The following is a 22,550-nucleotide window of genomic DNA, read 5'->3' on the forward strand; positions in this document are numbered from 1 at the left end:
AGTTTTGAGAATTTCTTCTCATTTCCATGTGCATTTGTTTACATCAGTATTTTTTGCAACATTTGCATGTGTGATTTTCTGTCTCTTTTGCATTGTAGTTGTCTTTTTGAGGTTACACTGCAATCCAACAAAATGAATCATGGAATCAAAATGAAATTTTTACTCCACAGCAAAGTGTGTGCGGATATGAAACGGGGGAAAAAGTGCTCTACCAACTGAGCAAGTTTCGTAGGAGAGCTTCGGTTAAGTTGGTAAGGCAGGAGACGAGGTACTGGTGGAAGTAAAGCTGTGAGCTCGGGTCATGAGTCATGCTTGGGTAGCTCAGTTGATAGAGCTCTTGCCCGCAAAAGGCAAAGGTCCCGAGTTCAAGTCTGTCTGGCACACAGTTTTAATCTGCTAGAAAGTTTCGAATCTTGGAATGTTTATATATAGTGTTAGAGGTGGTATTTTTGCCTGTCTACTTAAAAAAGTATTGTGTCCATCCATTGCACAGAATAGTACACAGAAGCAAATTACCACTTACACTGTTTCTGTAATCAAAGCATGCTACAGAGATATATTGTTTAATAAGGAGGTTGTACACAGTCAGAAGTGTTAAAGAGCCAGAAATTTCTTTGTTGTTATCTGTTTTTCCATTTTATGTTATCATTGAGCTGGGGTTGTCATTAACCACTGCAGTTTACTTAATGTCCAGTTCTTTCTCCCTGTCCTCTTTGTTCAGTGAGGGTTTTTTTGCTCAAGTACCATCATTTTGTAAGCAGCTTTTTTGTATGCTGTTCATCTGGGTGATAATGTAGCAGGGATTGTGTTGCTGGAAGTTGCCTGTCTTCTGTAGATACTGAACTACTGCATGTTGTTTTGGTTTTTTGTGCATAAATCTATAAAATTTGTGCTATTAATTTTTTGGTATCCAGTGTGAAATTTATTTTCTTATGTGCATTATTAAACAAATTTATGATTTTATTGTTGTCACCTTTGAGCAAAAATAAGATGTCAACAAGACCTTTCTTAATAGTTTGGCGCAATAACAGACATTTTCATAAACCACTTAAAACAGAAAATAGTCAGCAGCTGTGAACATTGCTTAAAAAAAAAATTCCCTAACCCCCACACAGTCCCAACCTAGCACAAGACTATGTCCTATTTCCAAAAGTGAAGAGGACACCACTATCGGATACTAAGTACTGTCAAAGAAGCTTGTACTAGTACCCTCACTGTGTTGGAAGAATTTTGAGGCATTGTGACAGTATCTCAGATTTATTTTTCCAAGACTTTTCCTGATACTTTTAATACAAACCCTGTAAAAAGGCATTTGTTCTTCAACCTTTTGTGTTTTATTTAAATTATGTGCAGTTTTCAGACCAAAAATGAGAATTGCTTCATGTCAGGCCAAAAAATATTTTTAAAGCAAATTTTATATGATCGTTCAGTAGAGTGGTCCCAAATTATCTTGTGCAATATTTGTTGTTTTCATATGTTCTAACAGAGGTATTAAAACATGAAAAATAACCAGTACTCCAGCAATAGCAGCACCGGTCTAGCCCACACTGTCAGCTGTTGCCATGTAGCAACACTCCTCAGTCGCTGCTGGAGTACTGCGTATTCATAATCTTTCAATGTCACTGTTAATATATATCCGTAAAACAAATATGACACTGTATTAATTTGGGACTGCTGTATTGAATGGTAGTGAAAAATTCCACTTTAAAAATCATTTTGTTTTTAATGCGAAATAAACTTCTAATTTCTGTTGACACTGGGTGTTGCAAGAAAGACATGACCAGTATTTGTTTGAGCTGACTACAGCTATCACTGCAAAAACAAAATTGCAAATATCTGCTGAAACATCAGAGAGAATGCCTCTGACGACTCTTAGGAGGGACACCTGTATATGTGAGAGAAGTGTCAATTTCCTCTTTGCTGTTTTTCCTCTGAATGCTGTCAAAAGCGCATGTTCACCCCATTGTTATGTCATTTCTTTTCTCACCCATTACTATTGTCATAGGAATTTTGAAAATGTTGCATACTTAACTGTGTTTATATTTGAAGTATATGATATGTCATCATGCATTACTTGGCTAGGGCGATGTATGAATGATGTTACTGGTAGGTGCAGACAGCCTTTTTACAGGTTTTTTGTGTATAATGTCCTCTTACAATTGTAATTTTAATGCCATCACTTGTTTTAGGATCTATTTTTCAAGTACACGTGGAACAACTTCTTACACACACAAGTGGAAAAGTGTATTGCATTTGCTCTGAATTCAGAACTAACGTGTACAAATAGTGATGACTCCCAGACGTATGTTCTTCTATCACATGTAAGTCATTTTGATACTCTTTCATATTAATAGTAAATGGTCAGTGCATCACATACTAGCTTTATTTTAATTGCAACCAAAAGTAATTTACAACATTTACTACAGGTTTTCATACAGTGCAAACTCCTTCAGCGAATCCTTGATGCGTGGGAAGACAATGATACGAAACAGTAAGTAAAGCAATTTCCTCAGAAATGGTTGGCACACTTCTGTATGGTGGTGTTTTGATTACATTCCTTCCAGTCTATTATTGGTACCTGCTACCAAACATTTTATTGATTGTGTTTTGAAATGTACTTGTCAAATATAAAGATTTTTTCTTTGCTTCTTTCTCCTTCCTCTTATTTTTTCATTGCCTCCTTTTTTTGTCATACAAATTTATTGTATTGCACTTTATTGCATTAAGCAGTTGAATATTATGTATGCTGATTGACCAAAAAAAAGGAAGCACACAGAAAATGTGATAGGATGTCTGAGTAACTTTGTATGCATACACACCATTGGCTGGTGCGTAACTGGTTAGAGTTGCAATTCTGTGTGACAGGTAAAACGTGCATCAGAGTGCACCTTTGTCGTTCACATATAGTTTTATTATCAAGTCTGTTAAGGTATATAAGGGGTATGGACAGCATCAGATGCTGAGTGTTCACTTTGAAGTACACAGACATGCCACACAATCATATGTGACAATGTTATAAGCATCTGCCAGTATATGAAAGGGGCCTCATAGTGGGTCTCCATTAGGCCAATTGGTCGCATTGTGTAATACCAAGATTTGTGGGGCATTCAGTTGTGACAGTAGTCTGATATTAGACCTTCATGGGAACATGAGGGCAGGCATACTTGTCATCAGGCTTTGTCAACAACGTGTGGCCACTAGACAGGATTGCCGTATTGTGCACTAAATGCATTGTAACTCCTCATCACTTTTGGCCGGAGAATAGCAGCAGCCAAACTAGGGAATTGCTGTCCCATGTGTAAGCTGCTATTAAGACCACAACACGAACGGTTGTGTTTGGAGTAAAGCCATCACCTAGAAGCAGGGATTGCTGATGAAATGTGTTGCATTGTGTTCACTGACTAATCTTGATTCTACAATACTCAGGATGATCATTGTATGCAAGTGTGACAGTAGCATGGGGAGAGGTCATGTTCTTCTAATTTTTTGGATGGGCGCAGAAAGAGTTACTCATGGAGTCATGGTGTTGGCAGCCATCGGGAATTCCATCAGGTCATAGATAGTAGTGACCAAGAAACTCCAATGCCACTACAGTACTTAATGGTCGTCCTACGTGCTCAGTTGTTACCCTCTCGTAACAATATCATGGTGTCATATTTCAACAGGACAGTGCTCATCCACTCATGAAATAATCTATCTTAACTGTCCATGTGATGTTGAGATAAAACTGTGGCCAGCAATATTTCAAAATATGTAACTCGATAGAACATGGGTGGCTCCAGCTCGGATGCTAAATCCCCAGTGCCAGTATCCAGAATATCAAGGACCAGTTGCAACAGTTGTGGGCCAATTTGCCTCGGGAGAGGATTCAAAGTCTTAATGACATGCTTCTTAACTGAATCAGTGCATTCACCGGCAAGAGGGGGTTGCAACATCACACTAACAAGTGGGCTTATACTGCCAAGTTCATTGTATATTGCAATCACGGAAATAACTTCACATAGCCACTCAGCCCGTGAAGTTTAATTTTATTTCCTCCTCTTTTGAGTGCTTCATTTTTTTGTCATACAGTAAATTATTATTTGTTTCTTTGTTGGATGCCAATATTGTTTTAAAAATCATTTAAACACAGATTAGGCAACTGTGGCAGAGAATCCTCTAGAAATGGACATATGGATATATTACTTCTACGGTAGTGCCCCTAAAATTGCTACCACCTCAATAAATAATGGAGCGTCATAGATGATTTTATGTGCTATTGAAGAAACAAATTTTCAAGGAGAAATAAGCAAATCAATGGGAATATGTGGTGTATGAGGGCGAAAAAAAATTGAATATCTTTAGCACTCAGCTACCTTCAATATCCTTCTGGATGTATGGTCCCTTATTGACATTAGACTTCATTGCAGTAGTTCTCCTCAGGGTGTTTATTCAATGCTCTGAAAAATGTTCTGCAGACTGGACTAAGTCCTAGACTTTATTGCAGTAGTTCTCCTCAGGGTGTTTATTCAATGCTCTGAAAAATGTTCTGCAGACTGGACTAAGTCCTAGCTAATTTAATATGGTAAGGATATAAACGTGGTGCTACAGAAGAATGCTGAAGGTTAGATGGGTAGATCATGTAACTAATGAGGTGGTACTGAATAGAATTCGGGAGAACAGGAATTTGTGGCACAGCTTGGCTAGAAGAAAGGATTGGTTGGGAGGACACGTTCCGAGGCATCATGGGATCACAAATTTAGTATTGGAGGCAAGCATGATGGATAAAAATCGTAGAGGGAGACCATGAGATGAATACACCAAGCAGATTCACGAGGTTTTAGTAGTTACTTGGAGATGAAGACGCTTGCACAGGATAGAGTAGCATGGAGAGCTGTATCAAACCAGTCTCTGGACTGAAAACCATAACACTGTTGTATTATGATGTAGTAGTACCCCCAGAAGGATTTTATTGAAACTGCAAAGCTGAAGCCTGTTTGGTTATAAGTATAATCTTTTCCTCAGAAAATAAAACATCATGGAGGAACATTTCACAAGTCGTAGATGACACTTTCACTCAGAGTTAATGCTGATGGCCCACAGGACTGCATTTTCTTGAGTATAGCATGAATGAGTATGAAAGCCTGTCCTCCATGATTGAATTTGCACAAAAATGTAGATGAATAACTGGAAAATACTATAGGCAAATCTAAATCTACATCCAAACTCTGCCAGAACTACTGTTGCATGCAAGGTAGGGAGTTCTTCCCATTGCGCTACATCTTTAGATTTCTTCCTCTTCCATTCTCGTGTGCACTGTGATGAGTTTAATCTTATCATCTCACTCCTTGTTAGAGTACTACATATGAGGTACACTGGTCCTCCACAGTCTCAATAGTGTTGTATGACGTGCTACAATTGCAAGGAATGCAGTAGATGCCCCCCCACCTTATTCAACAATTACTGGTTTTATCGCTTAATATTGGTTCTTGCAACTTCATAAGTTTCAGAGGATAGTTTATATTCAATTCACTTAAACAAATGCAGCTAGGTGACATAGACAATTGCCCATACTTTGACAGGGGTACTTCGCCTGTCACTTTCAAGTCAAAAGTGCAACAAGTAAATGCTGGGAAAGGGCATTTAAAACCTCTGTTTGCAGAGAAACTATGCCCCCTCCAGAGAGAGAGAGAGAGAGAGAGAGAGAGAGAGAGAGAGAGAGAGAGAGACTGTAAATATTAATGCCATCACACAATCCCAGATGGCCATTGTCAGAATTTATTGGTTGTGAACTTCCCTTTCTGGTAATAAGTTTTGCTTGGTAATTTAAATTCAACTGCTTCCTTAATAGCATCATGCCAATAGCTGGAAGTGTTTTCTAGAACCTTCGTTGTTATATTCCATAGACTGACGCCAAGGCATTGTTGTGCAATAGCAGATTCGCTCGGGTGTCATAAGTGTGTGTGACGCTTAAGTTCAGTACACTGGTCGTCCACAGTCCTAATAGTGTGACTGTCATATGATGTGCTACAATTGCAAGGAATGCGGTAGGTGAAACCCTTATTCCACAATCATCCTTCACAGAATCTAAAAGGACTCTAACTTCAGATGCTGGTCGAAAAAACACGTTTAACATCATATTTCCACAAAATGTGACCAATTGTGTTGGAAATGTTTCCTGTGTAAGGCAAAAAGGCCTTACACTTCGGTGCTACTTTGGTATTATCACCACTTACCTGATACTCAGTTGGTCGGTAGCACAATGCAAGTCTAATCTGTCTTTCGCTGTAACCATTCTGGGGGGGGGGGGGGGGGGGGGGGGATGGGGGGGAAATCTCAAGGTGTGCTAACTCAGATGACAAACTCCCAGGGTCTGAGATGATATGGCCTCTGTGAAACAAGGTACAAGTACTCCTTCACACTGACGACTGTCAGTCCGTAGACACAAATCAGTGTGAGTGGGCTTCCTGTAAGTGGCATGTCTCTACAACCTGTTGTCAGCTTTCCTCCTGGCCAGTATATCAAGGAAGGGAAGGCAGCTGTCCTTCCCACCTCCATCTTGAAACAAATATTCAGGTATTTTAAAAAGTTGTTCAAATTCTCACTGCCATGAGGCTAAACAACATAAATATTGTCTATGTATAACAGGTGACAACAGGCTTCCCATGACAATTCCATTTCTCCACTAATGGTACTGGCCGTAGATTGAAAAGTAAGTGGAAGTCTACACATGTCAAAGTAGGTTTGTCCCCCTGCGGGTTCGGGGGTAAGAATAGGCCCGCGGTATTCCTGCCTGTAGTAAGAGGCGACTAACAGGAGTCTCAGACTTTTCGGCCTTATATGATGGTCCCCTCTTGGGGTTGATCTCCATATTTCAAAATTTTTCCGCAGAGCGTGCCGATTGGGGAAGGACGCCTTACATGGTACACTGTATCTGTCGTGCATTGAGACCTTTAGCCGGGTTTCTCGTCGTTGCAATGGTGTCCCGCTCATTTCTCATCTCTTGGGCGAGGATACGTCCCTGGGTGCGATTACCACGCTGCACTGTGCAGTGTTGCTTTTAGCTGCGACGACGACCTTATACTTTTTTGCACCTAAGATCCAGCATGGTAGCCATTCCGTTGTGGTGGGGCCGCCATGTAACCTGTTGGTTGTAGCCCCCTGACAACACAGGGATCGCTCTACTGATGCCTTCACCGTTAACTCCCCACGTATGCCAAGGAGTAGGTGCCCATCTCCCTGGGGCATGGGGACTCCCGGCAATGGCCATCCTGCCAGGTGGCCTTTGCTGTGGCTGGGTGGCGCCCGTGGGGAGGGCCCTTGGTCGGAGTAGGTGGCATCAGGGTGGATGATACGCAATGAAGTGTGGCACATCTTCTCTTGCTGGAGGCCAGCCACCAGCAGTCTCTAAGCGTTCGAGGGCCCATTTTAAAGGTAATGTTTATGACCTCAAATCGTTCCCCTCCCTCGCCACACCATGGGAGGAACGAAAAGCATTGACTGAAAGTGAGACGTATTCGCCCAGGTATCTTGTCTGTACCAGAGCTCATGGGGAATCCTTTATATCTGTGAAACCTCAGTTCTTTGTAGAGCATTTAGAGGATAAGTTTGGGGACGTGGAGGGCTTGTCCAAAATGCGGTCCGGATCGGTGTTGATAAAAACGACATCCTCCGCCCAGTCACGAGCCTTGCTCGCTTGTAATGAGCTGGGGGATGTCTCCGTTACTATCACACCCCATAAAAGTTTGAATATGGTCCAGGGCATTATCTTCCACAGGGATCTCCTTTTACAGTCCGATGACGAACTGCGCGCCAACTTGGAGCGACGAGGTATCCATTTCGTCCGGCGCGTCCACCGGGATCCAAGGGATCATCAAGTTGCCACCGGTGCCTTCATCTTGGCCTTTGAGGGTGACACATTACCTGAGAAAGTCAAGGTGATGGTGTATCGTTGTGATGTCAAGCCATATATCCCTCCCCCGATGCGGTGCTTCAAGTGTTGGAAGTTCGGCCATATGTCTTCACGCTGTGCTTCCAGCCTCGTACGTCGCGATTGTGGTCGACTATCCCATCCTGAGAATCCCTGTGCCCCGCCTCCCATCTGTGTGAACTGTGGAGAGCACCGTACGCCTTGCTCGCTGGACTGTCCAATTCTCCAGAAGGAGCAGAAAATCGTGGAAATCAAGACCCTCGACCAACTGACGTACAATGAGGCGAAGCGGAAATATGATCGGCTTCATCCAGTGTGTATGATATCTTCTTATGCCGCAACTGTCACTCCTGCTACAGTTCCATCAGATTCAGTCAGCTCTGAGTCGTAGGCCCACACCTGCCCCCTTGATGGTGGGGGGGCACTAAACTTCCTGTTGCTCTTGCTCCATCTACTTCAGGAGCGACACCCCACCAACCATCGGGGACATCAGTTCCCCCTTCCCAGCCGGAGAAGCGTAAGTCTTGCCAGGAAGGGGTCCCTTGGGGACCTACCTTCGCATGTTCCGACCGGTACAAAAGCAGACAGGCGCAAGTGGCTCAAACAACCACCGGTCCCTGATTGTGGGGCCTCAAGATTGTCGTCTGTCCCTGAGAAGCCCTCCCATCCTGAACCACGAAGGCACAGCGAGAGAAACAGAAGACGAAGAAGAGGAAGAAGAAGAAGGAAGAGGAAGAAGAAGAAGAAGAAGAAGAGGAAGAGGAAGAAGAAAGTCCCCAAGGCTAACGACATAGTGGCGGCACCCATCCCACTGCTTGCTACAAGCTCTGCGTCTGATGACGAGGTGGAGATTCTGGCATCAGCTGAGGACCTCGATCTCGCTGGTCCCTCAGACACCATGGAAAGCACTATCCCAGGTGCTCAATCGGAGGCAGCAGGTGACCCAGCGGCGTAATCTGCCTTCCCAGTCCCGTCAAGCCTTTCTCAGCCATGGACAACACCATCCTCCAGTGGAACTGCAGCGGTTTCTTCCACCATCTAGCTGAGCTCTGCCAACTTATCAGCCTTCACCCTTTCCTCTGCATTGCTCTGCAGGAAACTTGGTTTCTGGCAATGCGAACCCCCGCCCTCCGTGGCTATCGGGGTTATTTTAAGAACCGGGCAGCTTATGAAAGGGTGTCTGGTGGCATCTGCATATATGTACTGAACTCTCTCCACAGCGAGTCTGTCCCTCTACAAACAACTTCAGAGGCTGTCGCTTTTTGGGTGTGGACACCACAGGCTATTACCGTCTGCAGTCTTTACCTTTCACTGGATGGTGATGTCGCGCGGCATGTCCTGGCTCCTCTGCTAGCCCAATTGCCGCCACCTTTCTTGTTACTGGGTGACTTTAACGCCCATAACCCTCTGTGGGATGGGTCAGTGGCAACAGGTCAAGGCGCCATCGTTGAGCATTTGTTGGCGCAGCTCGATCTCTAGATATTAAATGATGGTGCCTTCACACACTTCAGTGCGGCGCATGGCACATACTCCGCCATTGACCTTTCGATCTGTAGCTCTAGCCTCTTATCGTCTGTCCAATGGCCAATGGAGAGTGCATGACGACCTGTGTGGTAGTGACCACTATCCGATCTTTCTGTCACTGCCACAGCGTCAGTCTTCTGGGCGCCGTAGCAGATGGGCTCTGAATAAGGCTGACTGGGACTTGTTCTCCACTGCCAATATTGAGCCTCTCTCTAGCGATGACATTGATGCAGTGGTTCAATCGGTCAGCACCGGCATCATTACTGCCTTCGAATTTGCCATTCCCCGTTCTTCTGGGTCCCCTCGGCGGCGGACTGTGCCTTGGTGGTCACCTGAGATCGCTGAAGCGATTAAAGATCGCCAGTGGGCGCTCCAGCGTCACAAGTGCCATCCCTCCTAGACCACCTTATCGCCTTCAAATGGCTCCGTGTGCGAGCCCGCCTCCTTATCCGCCAAAGCAAGCGGGAGTGGTGGGAGCGGTATGTGTCCACCATTGGCCTCCATGTCACTCCACCTCAGGTCTGGGCCAAGATTCGACGCGTCTGCGGCTATTCGACCCCTATCAGCATCCCCGCGCTCTCTTTGAATGGAGCAGTTTGTACTGACTCCGATGTCATTGCAAACCGCTTGGCAGAGCATTTTGCAATGAGTTCCGCTTCTGCAAATTACCCCCTGGCCTTCTGCTCCATTAAAGAGCGGACGGAACATCGGAGCCATTCGTTTCACACCCACCATCCAGAATCGTACAATATTCCATTCAGTGAGTGGGAATTTCGCAGTGCCCTAGCCGCTTGCTCTGATACCGCTCCTGGGCCAGATAGCATCCACTGTCAGATGCTGAAACACCTTTCAGTGGACTGCCAGCGATGGCTCCTCGACCTTTACAACCGTATTTGGGTCGAGGGTGAGTTTCCGTCGCAATGGCGGGAAAGTATTGTTGTCCCCATTCTGAAACCAGGGAAGAACGCTTTGGAGGTGGACAGCCACCGTCCCATTAGCCTCACCAATGTTCTTTGCAAGTTGCTTGAACGGTTGGTGAGCCGGCGCTTGAATTGGATACTGGAGTCTCGGGGCCTTCTGGCTCCGTCTCAGGGTGGGTTCCGTAAAGGCCACTCCGCCGCCGACAATCTGATGAGCCTGGAGTCGGCCATCCGAACTGCCTTTGCCCGCCGTCAGCATCTGTTCGCTGTCTTTTTCGACATGCGGAAGGTGTATGATATGACATGGCGTCATCACATCCTTTCTACGCTTCACGGATGGGGTCTTTGGGGCCCTCTGCCGACCTTTATCCGCAATTTTCTGTCGTATCGTACATTCCGCGTGCACGTCACGGCCTCATGTAGTTCCTCCCAAGTCCAGGAGAACGGTGTGCCACAGGGTTCTGTTTTAAGTGTCTGCCTGTTTTTAATAGCCATTAACGGGCTCGCTGTGGCCTTGGGAAATTCTGTCTTCGCTTCCCTGTATGCTGACGACTTCTGCCTTTACTACAGCTCTATTGGCATTGCAGCTGCTGAACGTCAGCTACAGGGCGCAATCCGCAAGGCGCAGTCTTGGGCTGTAGCGCATGGTTTTCAGTTTTCGGCAGCCAAGACCTGCGTTATGCATTTCTGCCGGCGACGCGCTGTTCACCCGGAGCCGCGGCTTTATCTTGACGGCGAGCTTTTTACAGTGGTGGAGTCACATAGGTTTTTGGGGGTGGTTTTTGATGCCTGGTAGACTTGGCTGCCTCATATTCAGCAGCTTAAACAGGCGTGTTGGCGGCATCTAAATGCTCTGCGATGCCTGAGCCACACCAGGTGGGACGCCGACCGATCTACTCTCCTACGGGTTTACCAGGTGTTAATCCAGTCCTGTCTGGACTATGGGAGTCTGGATTATTTCTCAGCATCCCCATCTGCATTGCGGGTGCTGGACCCAATAGTACACAGCGGGATACGACTTGCCACTGGTGCCTTCCAGACCAGCCCTGTGGACAGGGTACTAGTGGAGGCAGGCATATCTCCACTGCAGTTAAGACGCCAACAATTACTGGCTGCTTATGCTGCCCATGTTTTTAGCTTGCCCGGGCATCCAAATTATCGTGTTCTGTTCCCGCAATCAGTTGTCCATCTGCCAGAACGTCGGCAACGGTCGGGTCGTCCGATCGCCGTACGTGTCAAAGAGCTTCTCTCCGGGCTTGTGTTTTTCCTTGTTCCACCTCCTTTCCGGGCCCCTCTGCATACACCCCCGTGGTGTGTGCCTCGACCTTGCCTTCGGCTCAAATTGGCACAGGGCCTAACGGACTCAGTTCCTCCGGAGGCCTTCCGCCGCCGCTTTTATTCCATCTTAGCCACGTATCAGGGCTCTGGTGTTGTCTACACTGACGGTTCGATGGTTGCTGGTCGTGTCGGTTATGCGCTAACTCTAGGGGAACATAGTGAACAACGTTCATTGCCGGCTGGCTGCAGTGTTTACACTGCTGAGCTGGTCGCCATCTTTCGAGCCCTAGAGTATATCCGCTTCTGCTCAGTTGAGCCCTTCGTTATCTGTAGCGATTCCCTGAGCGGTTTACGAGCTCTCGACCAGTGTTTCCCTCATTCTCGTCTGGTGATGGCTATCCAGGTGTCCCTGCGTACTCTTGCCCGTTGCGGCAGATCTCTGGTCTTTGTTTGGACCCCAGGCCATGTTGGGATAGCCGGAAATGAAACTGTTGACCGCCTGGCGAAAGAGGCCACCAGTGCACCATCTCTCTAGGTTGGCCTCCCGGTGACTGATTTGCGGGCACTATTACGCTGCAAAGTTTTCGATTTATGGGACACTGATTGGTGCAACCTGCCCGTGCCAAACTAACTCCGTCGTATCAAGGAGACGATGACTGTGTGGCGGTCATCCATGCGAGCCAACCGCAGGGACTCAGTCGTCCTTTGTCGGCTCCACATTGGCCACACCCGACTGACACACAGTTATTTACTGTGTCGTGAGGATCCCCCTCTTTGTTGTTGTGGGACGTCCTTGACGGCGGTCCATATTTTGTTGGAGTGCTCCCTTTTAACTGTGCTCAGGCAGACTTTTGCGCTGCCTGATACGCTCTCTGCGCTTTTAACTGACGACTCTTCCATAGCGGACTTAGTTTTGCGTTTTATTTGGACAGGGGGATTTTATCGCTTAATGTAAGTGTGTGTGTTTTTGTGTTGATTCTGGCCTATGGCCTACGATTTGTCTGGTTTTTTTTCATGTGTTTCTCGGTGGTTGGCTTTTCCGTTTTTGTTTGTATGGTCGGCCAACCACCGTCACACTCTGTGTGAACTTAGTTCGTCTTGTCTGGTCTTCGTCTATGTTTCTCTTGTTCTGTGTCATCTGTCTTATCGTCTGTTGATCGTTTTTATTCTCTGTGGGTGGTTTTAGTATTTGGAAAAAGGGACCGATGACTGTAGCAGTCTGGTCCCTTTAACCCCCACAAACCAACCAACCAACCCAAAGTAGGTTTGCAAATTCAACACAAAATCTAACCTCAGTCAACAATGACAATAGGACAGGTTGGAATGATGACAATATTATGAAAAGAATAGATTGCTACTCATCACCCAGAGGTCAGTAACAGTGGTCATGTCTGTATATATTACACTTGTTTGACTCTGTGTGGTATTTCTTTCAGAATAAAGTCTTTTGGCGGAAAGGTCTCAACCATATGGTGAGTAGAAGTCTGCCCTTTTCAATTAAAATATTAGTCATTCAAATGCATTTCCTCTAATCGATGTAAGAAATTCATTTCATTCGCATAAGTTATATGAACTTTTTTATTTATTTATTTATTTAGTTAAACAGTTTTGCAATTTTGACCATTCAGAACAACTTAGCAATCTTTGCATCTGAATTAAATCTTACCAAAACCTGCTCTGAATGTGTGTGTGTGTGTGTGTGTGTGTGTGTGTGTGTGTGTGTGTGTGTGTGTGTGTCCCAAAGAGTGTTCTTCTTTATAGGTGCCTCATCATCAAAAATATGGAACTACTGTAGATGTTGTCTGGCAGGTCATTTAATATACAACATGAACGGCAAAAGTCCCAACATGCTTTGCTAGGGCATGTTTGAAGTTACTTCTAAATCAGTTGGTGATTCTCCGTACAAGATAACATGCTGCACACCACCTATGATCGTATTCTTGTTAATAAGCATCAATGAGGTGCTGAATTCAGGGCATTTTGGATGTCGAGAAATATTGCATTTACTTTGACCTTTAATACATGTGTTTGAGTGTCTCATTTGAAAACAGATAGAATTGGGTTTTGCATTGTAAGTGTTTCTGGAAGTTATGCAGGTTGGCATGGAGGAGGTCATTCTGTTGATGACACCTTGTGTGTTTGATATCAGAATATGTTCTAGGAATCTAAAACTGGCAGATGTCTGTAGAATTGGAATTTTTGTCGGTCACTTCTCCTGTTCTTCTTGTAGGTAGGTGTGATCTCTGCTTTCTTCCGACTACTTTGTGTAGGTTTTTGCTTGAGACTTTTAGAAAAAGACTAACTAAGCTGCAAATTCAGTGTAGAGTATGATAAGGGCTCTGAAAGCTTGGGGTATGATTTCAGCTGTTTCTCAACACTGCTTTATCACTCATCTTTGCAGTGATGTGAGAGTGAAACTGTAGTAGATATTCTGGCATCTCCTTTGTAAAGTAAAGTTTGAAGAAGGTGTTCAGAATTTCTGCTTTTGTGTGCTATCATTAATTTCATTTCCTGTGTTGTTCTTGTGTGTAGATATTAACGTTGGCATCAAGGACAGCCTTTACATATGACCAGAATTTCTTTGGGTTTTCTCATAGGTTTATGTACTGTGTCATCAATGTGCTCTGGCACAACTTGTAATGCAACCCATGAAACGGCACACAAGTACTCTGTACTTACAATGTAATCAATCAAAAAAACAGCTTAATACTTGGTAACTATAACATGTCGCTAGTGTAGAATGACTGTATGATTAAGAATTGAAACTGAACTAAATTCTCTTTTGGTATTTCGAATAAAGCAAAATGAACATAATGGTTGACACACCAAAAATGTACATTGAAAGCTACATGCAACCTAAAAAACTAATATCTCTGCTCATGTCTATATAAAAATATCTAAAATTGCAATTTTCTCCAGCTTACCCTTTTCTCCACACTAAAATACCGTGCCAAACTTCAGTTAAGTAATAACTTGTCTCTTAAAGTTTCAAAATATCATTCAATCCACTTTTGTTATGTACAAATTAACAAACTTGAGAAAGTGACAGAGCGTCATCCATGCACTGGCATAGCCAGTGCTCAACTGAAGGTTCAGGCATTGAGTTGAATGAGTTAACGTTATGACAAAACTAACCATTCACAAGAACAGAATAACTTTCGTTACTGTCAGAATCTCTTGAAAACACTGCCATCTTACGTTTATTTACGGGTCTTAATGATGCCATTGTCGCTCAGATTACCTTATACTATCAGAAACATCTGAATAATTATAACAAAAACCTCCAAAAGTTTTTGAGATTCATTCATTTCTTTCAGTTTTCTGAATAAGGCCATCTGTATAAGCAGGAGGGATTAAAAAGACGAAAATAATAACTATTCGAAATACCAAAATACATTTGGAATGCTAAATAAGCGAAAAGTACATTAAGGCAATCAAGTTTGATTTATTGACTACTGGTGTGAACGCCTAGATAGATGAAATAGTTAAAATATATAACAGCAGATGGCGTCTACAGACTGTTTCAGGAAATAAGAGTTATCTTGAGATCCATCCATAACAGATGGCTTGCGAAACACAAGTAAGCTTAGGATCCGCTTGCAGGATGTTCGAATAGCAAATATCTGTATAATCATGGGGCAGAGATACTGTTCACCTGAGTACAGTCAATTTTAGATATGGATATATTGTTCAAATATTGTAAAACTATATTCTTTATTTTCTGTTTGTAACACTCTTTAGTTTCCTCTTTACACACATCTCTTTGTCTTTAAAGACTGAAGTTTATGCAGTATCTGACTGATTAATTCCAGTGGAATTAAAACATAATCTGAATGTAACATATGAAAATACTGGGTGGAATAATGACAATCTGAATACGAGAAATATTTTACCTTTTCCTATGCTCTTCATGAGTTTTGATTTTGGAAAAATATTTTATTAATTCAGTTAATATTTTTTATTATTTGTTTGTCTTAGAAACCATAAGGTTTTACTAATACATCAGCTATCTACTGAATAAGATTATCATAATTTGTTCTTTTTTGAACACTTCTATATTGGCTTGATTTCTCATAAAACGTCAGGTACACTTCACTGAAACTGAGAGCCAGTGTAATGAGACATTTTTTGGGCCTCTTCCACAAAAATGAAATTGGTGGCACTTCCACTTGACCCCTAACAATTAAATATTCATGCAGATCTGTACCATTTCATATGTTGATGGCTAATGCACACTGTATCCCAATTTTTAGTAATAATAATAAACTGGAACCTAAAGATCAAGCAGACACAGCAAATCCGCCAAAATATCGCCCCATAACATGCCTACCAACAATATACAAAATATTAACTTCAGTCATTACACAGAAATTAAAGACAAATACAACACAGAACAAAATTATAAATGAAGAACAAAAAGGCTGCTGCAAAGGAGCATGGGGATGTAAAGAGCAACTGATAATAGATGCAGAGGTGACATCAAGCTAAAACTAAACAAAGGTCACTACACTAGGCATACATTGATTACCAAAATGCTTTTGATAGTGTAATGAGACTCATGGTTACTACAAATATTGGAAATATACAAATTAGATCCTAAATTGATAGTTCCTAAACTTAGTAATGAAAAATAGGAAAACCACACTCAATATCCAAACAAATTCAAATAATATCACATCACAGCCAATACAGATTAAGTGTGGAATATATTAAGGAGACCTTTCTGGTTCTGCCTTGCTCTGAACCCACTGTCCAACATGCTAAATAATACAAATTATGGATATAATATTACTGGAACATACCAATACAAAATCACACATTTGCTATACATGGATGATCTAAAACTACTGGCAGCAACAAATCAGCAACTCCACCAATTATTAAAGATAACAAAGGTATTCAGCAATGATATAAATATGCCTTTTGGAACAGGCAAATGTAAGAAAAATAGCATAGCCAAGGGAAAACACACTAAACAAGAAGATTACATATTGGATAACCACAGCGACTACATAGAAGCGATGGAAAAATCAGATGCCTATAAATATCTAGGACACAGATAAAAAATAGGAATAGATAATACAAATATTAAAGAAGAACTAAAAGGAAAAATATAGACAAAGACTAACAAAAATACTGAAAACAGAATTGACAGCAAGAAACAAGACAAAAGCTATAAATACTTATGCTACACCGATATTGACCTCTCCATTTGGAGTCGTGAAATGGAGTAACACAGACCTAGAAGCACTCAATACATTTACACGATCACAATGTCACAAATATAGAATACATCACATTCATTCAGCAACAGAAAGATTCACATTAAGCAGAAAGGAAAGAGGAAGGGGATTTATCGACATAAAAGACCTACATTATGGACAGGCAGACAATTTAAGAAAATTCTTTATAGAACGAACAGAAACTAGCAAAATACACAAAGCAATCACTCGTATAAATACATCGGCTACACCATTGCAATTTCATAACCACGTCTACAACCCTTTAGATCACATAACATCAACAGATACGAAGAAAGTAAATTGGAAAATGGCAAGCACCCGTATCATCTAACACAGCCACACATCGATCAGGACGCATCCAACACATGGCTAAGAAAAGGCAAGATATACAGTGAGACGGAAGGATTCATGATTGCAATATGGGATCAAACAATAAACACCAGATATTACAGCAAGCATGTTATTAAAGATCCCAATACCACAACAGATAAATGCAGACTTTGCAAACAACAAATAGAAACAGTAGATCACATCACAAGCGGATGTACAATACTAGCAAATACAGAATACACCAGAAGACATGACAATGTAGCAAAAATAATACATCAACAAGTTGCCATACAGCATAAACTAATAAAACAATACATTCCCACATACAAGTATGCACCACAAAATGTACTGGAGAATGATGAATACAAATTACACTGGAACAGAACCATTATAACAGATAAAACACCACCACGTAACAAACCTGACATCATACTCACCAATAAAAAGAAGAAATTAACACAACTAATCGAAATATCCACATCCAATACAAAAAATATACAAAAGAAAACAGGAGAAAAAATTGAAAATTTCATCCAAGTGGCTGAGGAAGTCAAGGATATGTGGCATCAGGATAAAGTTGACATTATACCAATTATACTATCAACTACAGGAGTCATACCACACAATATCCACCAGTACATCAATGCAACACAGCTACATCCAAACTTATATATACAATTACAGAAATCCTTAATTATTGATACATGTTCAATTACCCGGAAGTTCCTAAATACAATATAACATATACCGTACAGTTAAAAGGAAATCACGCTTGGTCAAGGTCCGCATCACTTTCTTCTTCTGACCAGACATAACGTCTGAGATACGAAAGAAATAATAATAATGGTGGTGGTGGTGGTGGAAATTCATGGAAGGAGTACTACATAAAATAAGGGAAAGGCAACTGCTCACCTGTAGCAGACCAATATGGGGAGCACAGAAACACACAACTGTAAACAGCATTCATAGTAGCTTCCAAGCTCTTGCTCTTTTTCTAGCAAAAGTTAGGTGTTTCTTTGCTGCACTATAGTTGACTGATAGCATTCCCTTTATTTTACATATTTATCCCAATTGTTGTTACAGAAGGATAACCGAACCAGCTTCCCATAAAGTGATCAGTATACTGAATGTTGTCCCATTCAATGGTTCCTTGATAATATAATGAAAATGGTAATTTGATAAAATAAACTTCTTAAGCTCAGGGCAAATAAGGCTGAAGAACTGCCATTAATGATAAGATAGTGTCTGCTGCTACAACAAATCTGTCTTTGATAAAATTATTTAATTGGTTCGATAAAAAGTCTACTCAACAAGTGGTGGCAGAATACACACATAAGACTGTTGTGCTTTGCAAGCTTTCAGAGCCAGTGGCTCGTCCTTCAGGCAGAAGGCTTGCAGGGGAAGAAAGAAGGGAGAAGGAAAAGAACTGGAGAGGTCTAGGGAAAGGGGTAGATTTAGGGAAAGTCACCCAGAACCGCGAGTCAGGGTAGTTAATGTACAGGATAAGAGCAAGACTGATCTGTTCTTGAGTATAACACATGCACTCAAAGGAACTCAGTACATGCTTCATACACCTTGAAAACGGAAACTATTCTAACTCCAAATGCTTCTGCATAGATTCAGTATTATAAGCTGGAACTAATAGGAACTTATATCAATCCAAATATTACTCCATACACCCATACAGTTGCATCTGAGTTATGATCATTTGGGATTTTACCATCCCAATAAACTGCTAATACAGTACCCTTAAACTGACCAATAACTTAAATTCCATTCGATACTTAATGGTGAGTAAAGAATACCCACCATTAGCTGTAAGATAATTTGCTTTAGAAACTTTTTTCTAAATCACCCTGTGACAACCATTCAATCATAATCTGATGCCAAGCTGACTTAACCGACTTGGTGTGGCAACACGACTATGCCCAGATCAAAACCGTACGCCTATGTACAGGTAACTGTACAATGCCCTGATTGAAAACATACTTGCATAAGACTTACATTAAAGTAGAGGAATCATTAAAATTTGACTAAAGAGCAGCACTACTGGTACTTCTTAACAATTAATGCATTATGCCTGATGACTGTTGGCATATCTTTCAGTGGTTGGTTCCTGGCTTGTTATAATCTCTTTGCCGTCACGGAGTTTCAGCATATCTGGATATGCTCATCGCCAGCAGCTCACAGCATCTTTCTCGCTTCCTTTCTTTCTTCCTTCCTTCTGCTGCAATGAGGTACAACAATTTACACCAAGAAATCACAAATAAAGTACATGAGCCTTAAATTCTTATTCTTGACTCCTTGCTGTTAACCGAAGAATAAGGGTTGACAACATTTATTTCCTTTTCTTGTGACACACACCACGTAAACTTTGCAGTTTCCAATCTTTTTTGTAAGATTTGGTTGTGACAGTCATCGAAGGTTTCACACGTTGCCCTTTTAAGTGTTTCATCTGTCTCTTCTCTATAAACCTGTGCGTTATTTTACATCTGTTACACATGGCCATCGTTTCTTTGAAAGTTTTGTAACTGACAGTGTCCCTGGAAATACGTGTATATCGAGTGCTTAGTCATTTACCGTATTTACTCGAATCTAAGACGAATTCGAATCTAAGCCGCACCTGAAAAATGACACACTAAATCAAGGAAAAAATATTTTCCCGAATCTAAGCCGCACCTGAAATTTGAGACTATTAATTCAAGGTGAGAGAAAAGTTTTAGGCCGCACCTCCAAATCGAAACAAAGTTGGAACATTATAATATGAGACATAATTTAGGTTGAATGAATGACGATACAGCTACAGTAGTTTGGTTCGAGTCATAAGCTTAGCAGTTAAGCTTTACCAGGTAGCCTTCGGGTATGCGTCAGGCGCTGCGTCCGTATTTATATGGGTACCCTTCCTTTTTCATATGCTTTGTCTGGTTTGAATTGTTTTAGAAGATTTTTCTGAACGAGAGTTTAGCGAAAATTTTTCTCCATTTGAAAATCTTTGCAAGCGCCTCTTATTAGTACATTACATTCTGCCCTGAAATTAGTCATCTTAGATTTAAAAATCTAGTCAATTGCTGTGCTTCATTTCTGAATGTATCACTATTAGGCCTAAGAATAATACGAATATAAACATAAGGCAATGGGAAGGAAAGCATTTCTGAAGAAGAGAAATTTGTTAACATTGAGTATAGATTTAAGTGTCAGGAAGCCGTCTCTGAAAGTATTTGTATGGAGCGTAGCCATGTATGGAAGTGAAACATGGACGATAAATTGTTTAGACAAGAAGAGAATAGAAGCTTTCGAAATGTGGTGCTACAGAAGAATGCTGAAGATTAAATGGGTAAATCACATAACTAATGAGGAGGTGTTAAATAGGATTGGGGAGAAGAGAAGTTTGTGGCACAACTTGACTAGAAGAAGGGATCGGTTGGTAGGACATGTTCTGAGGCATCAAGGGATCACCAATTTAGTATTGGAGGGCATCGTGGAGGGTAAAAATCGTAGAGGGAGACCAAGAGATGAATACACCAAGCAGATTCAGAAGGATGTAGGTTGCAGTAGGTACTGGGAGATGAAGCAGCTTGCACCAGGATAGAGCAGCATGGAGATCTGCATCAAACCAGTCTCAGGACTGAAGACGACGACGACAACAACAACAACAACAACATGATATGTATATTCTTTCGCATTTGCTGTTGTCTCACTCTAGTTGTCACAGGATTTAAATGAGATAGCAGCAAACACGAACGAATACATGGTAAAATGTTTATATTCATATTATTCTTATGATGAAGAGAATACTGCATGTGATTAACAATTCATAAAAGTTCCTGTTAGCAACCATCTCTTCTCACACGTAGGAAAGAATTCAAAATGTAGAGTTGGCCATATTGACAAACATCCCAAACAGTCTTGCCAGCCGGATTTTCGTAGTACTTTGAAATGCTGCTACATTCGAAGATGAACAATACGAAATTTATATTTCTTCCGTTGGATAATGTATAAAAATGCAGTGGTCGAAAAACTTGGGGCGGAGAAAAAAGCTTGTCCTATTTTTTTATTTATATATATACACACACACACACACACACACACTGACGCAAAGGTTTTGGCGCCAGTATTTATCTTTGTGCCAGAAAGTTATTTTATTTGACATGTAACTCAATTTTTTTTGTACATATCTGCACATATGAGCAAAAATCGTTAATGTTTTCACAATTCCAGCATTTAAATGGAATACAGGGTAAGGACTTTAAGAAAGTTCTGTTTATTCATGAAAATTATGTAAAGCACAAATATGCAAACCTGCCAGTGCTAAATATTATATTGTCATACTCACTAGTTCTACCTTGTGTGGGATAAGCGTTGGTACCTGCACAGTTATGCTGGCTCACCACTAGAAAGTGCTGTAGTGGGACTTCTTGCTGTCCTATGGTAAGACCATTACCAACAAGAGTGGCTCATTGTCAGAGTGTACATGTTCTGGGTTTTTTGGAGAGTGTGTTCTGCTGTGGTACAGTTAACGGGTCCATCACAGTGTGAGAATGAAATGACGGGGCTGATGGAAATGTGCCCAAAGTTGAAGTAAGTGCGATGGGACAATTCTTATGGGCAAAATGTCTAAATTGCATGCTGATTCACTGTAAATTTCTGGCAATATGTTAACCAAACGGAGTGTGGCCTCCAGCCCTAGTGAAATGTTTCCAACAATTCGGATAATGCTGCAAAGACATGGGTGACGCTGGTGGGAAAAGCTAATCAATGTTGACTACAGATGGCAAAGTCCAGGAAGTTGAGGGACTGATTTGCAACAGTTGCAGGTTTCCCAACGAGGAATACAGCAGTTCTTACATGGTTACATAACCAAGGAGTGAATTTCTGTTGCCGAAAAATTGAACGATTAGTAGAACGTTTAGACTGTTGTTTGTAGTGATGCGGAGACTGTTGAAAAATAATTGTGTGTGTCTGCTTCACTTTGAAGTGTAGCACAACATTCAATTAAAGTTACCTGGCCTACTGTAATAATTTGTAACTTTTTTTTAAGTCCTCTCATAGAAGACAAGAAACAGTAAGAGCATACAAGGAGATCAGTCAAGTATTTGTGGTAGCAGTAGTAGTTGTCGTGAGTTAAGGCAAATAAGTTTTTGTGCAATGTGTCTGATGTGATTGACACTCTGAATGTCAGTGAGTATTTTGTTGCTCTCTGAGCAAATTAATTTTGAACTTGGCAGTGAGTTACTAGTGAATTAGTTTGCATAAACTTGTTGCTGTCATGGTTTCTGTTGTTGGTAAACAAAATTACTACATAAACAAGCATGGTATGTAATTTACAGGGTAAATGTTTACTCAGTG

At 41.8% G+C, this 22,550-nt stretch overlaps 1 protein-coding gene across 8 annotated transcripts in view; it reads left to right on the forward strand.

Annotated features, from left to right (window-relative positions):
• The window catches only part of LOC126277663 (serine/threonine-protein phosphatase 6 regulatory subunit 3), a 174,271-nt gene that overhangs the window by 87,418 nt on the left and 64,303 nt on the right, over nucleotides 1–22,550 (forward strand). For all 8 annotated transcript variants that reach the window (XM_049977381.1, XM_049977377.1, XM_049977376.1 and 5 more), the window contains exons 10-11: nucleotides 2,190–2,321; nucleotides 2,427–2,491. In XM_049977381.1, the coding sequence (XP_049833338.1) occupies nucleotides 2,190–2,321; nucleotides 2,427–2,491 (197 nt within the window). The remainder of the gene's footprint in view (nucleotides 1–2,189; nucleotides 2,322–2,426; nucleotides 2,492–22,550) is intronic.

Source organism: Schistocerca gregaria, chromosome 1 (assembly GCF_023897955.1).
Source record: "Schistocerca gregaria isolate iqSchGreg1 chromosome 1, iqSchGreg1.2, whole genome shotgun sequence".
Classification (NCBI taxonomy): domain Eukaryota; kingdom Metazoa; phylum Arthropoda; class Insecta; order Orthoptera; family Acrididae; genus Schistocerca; species Schistocerca gregaria.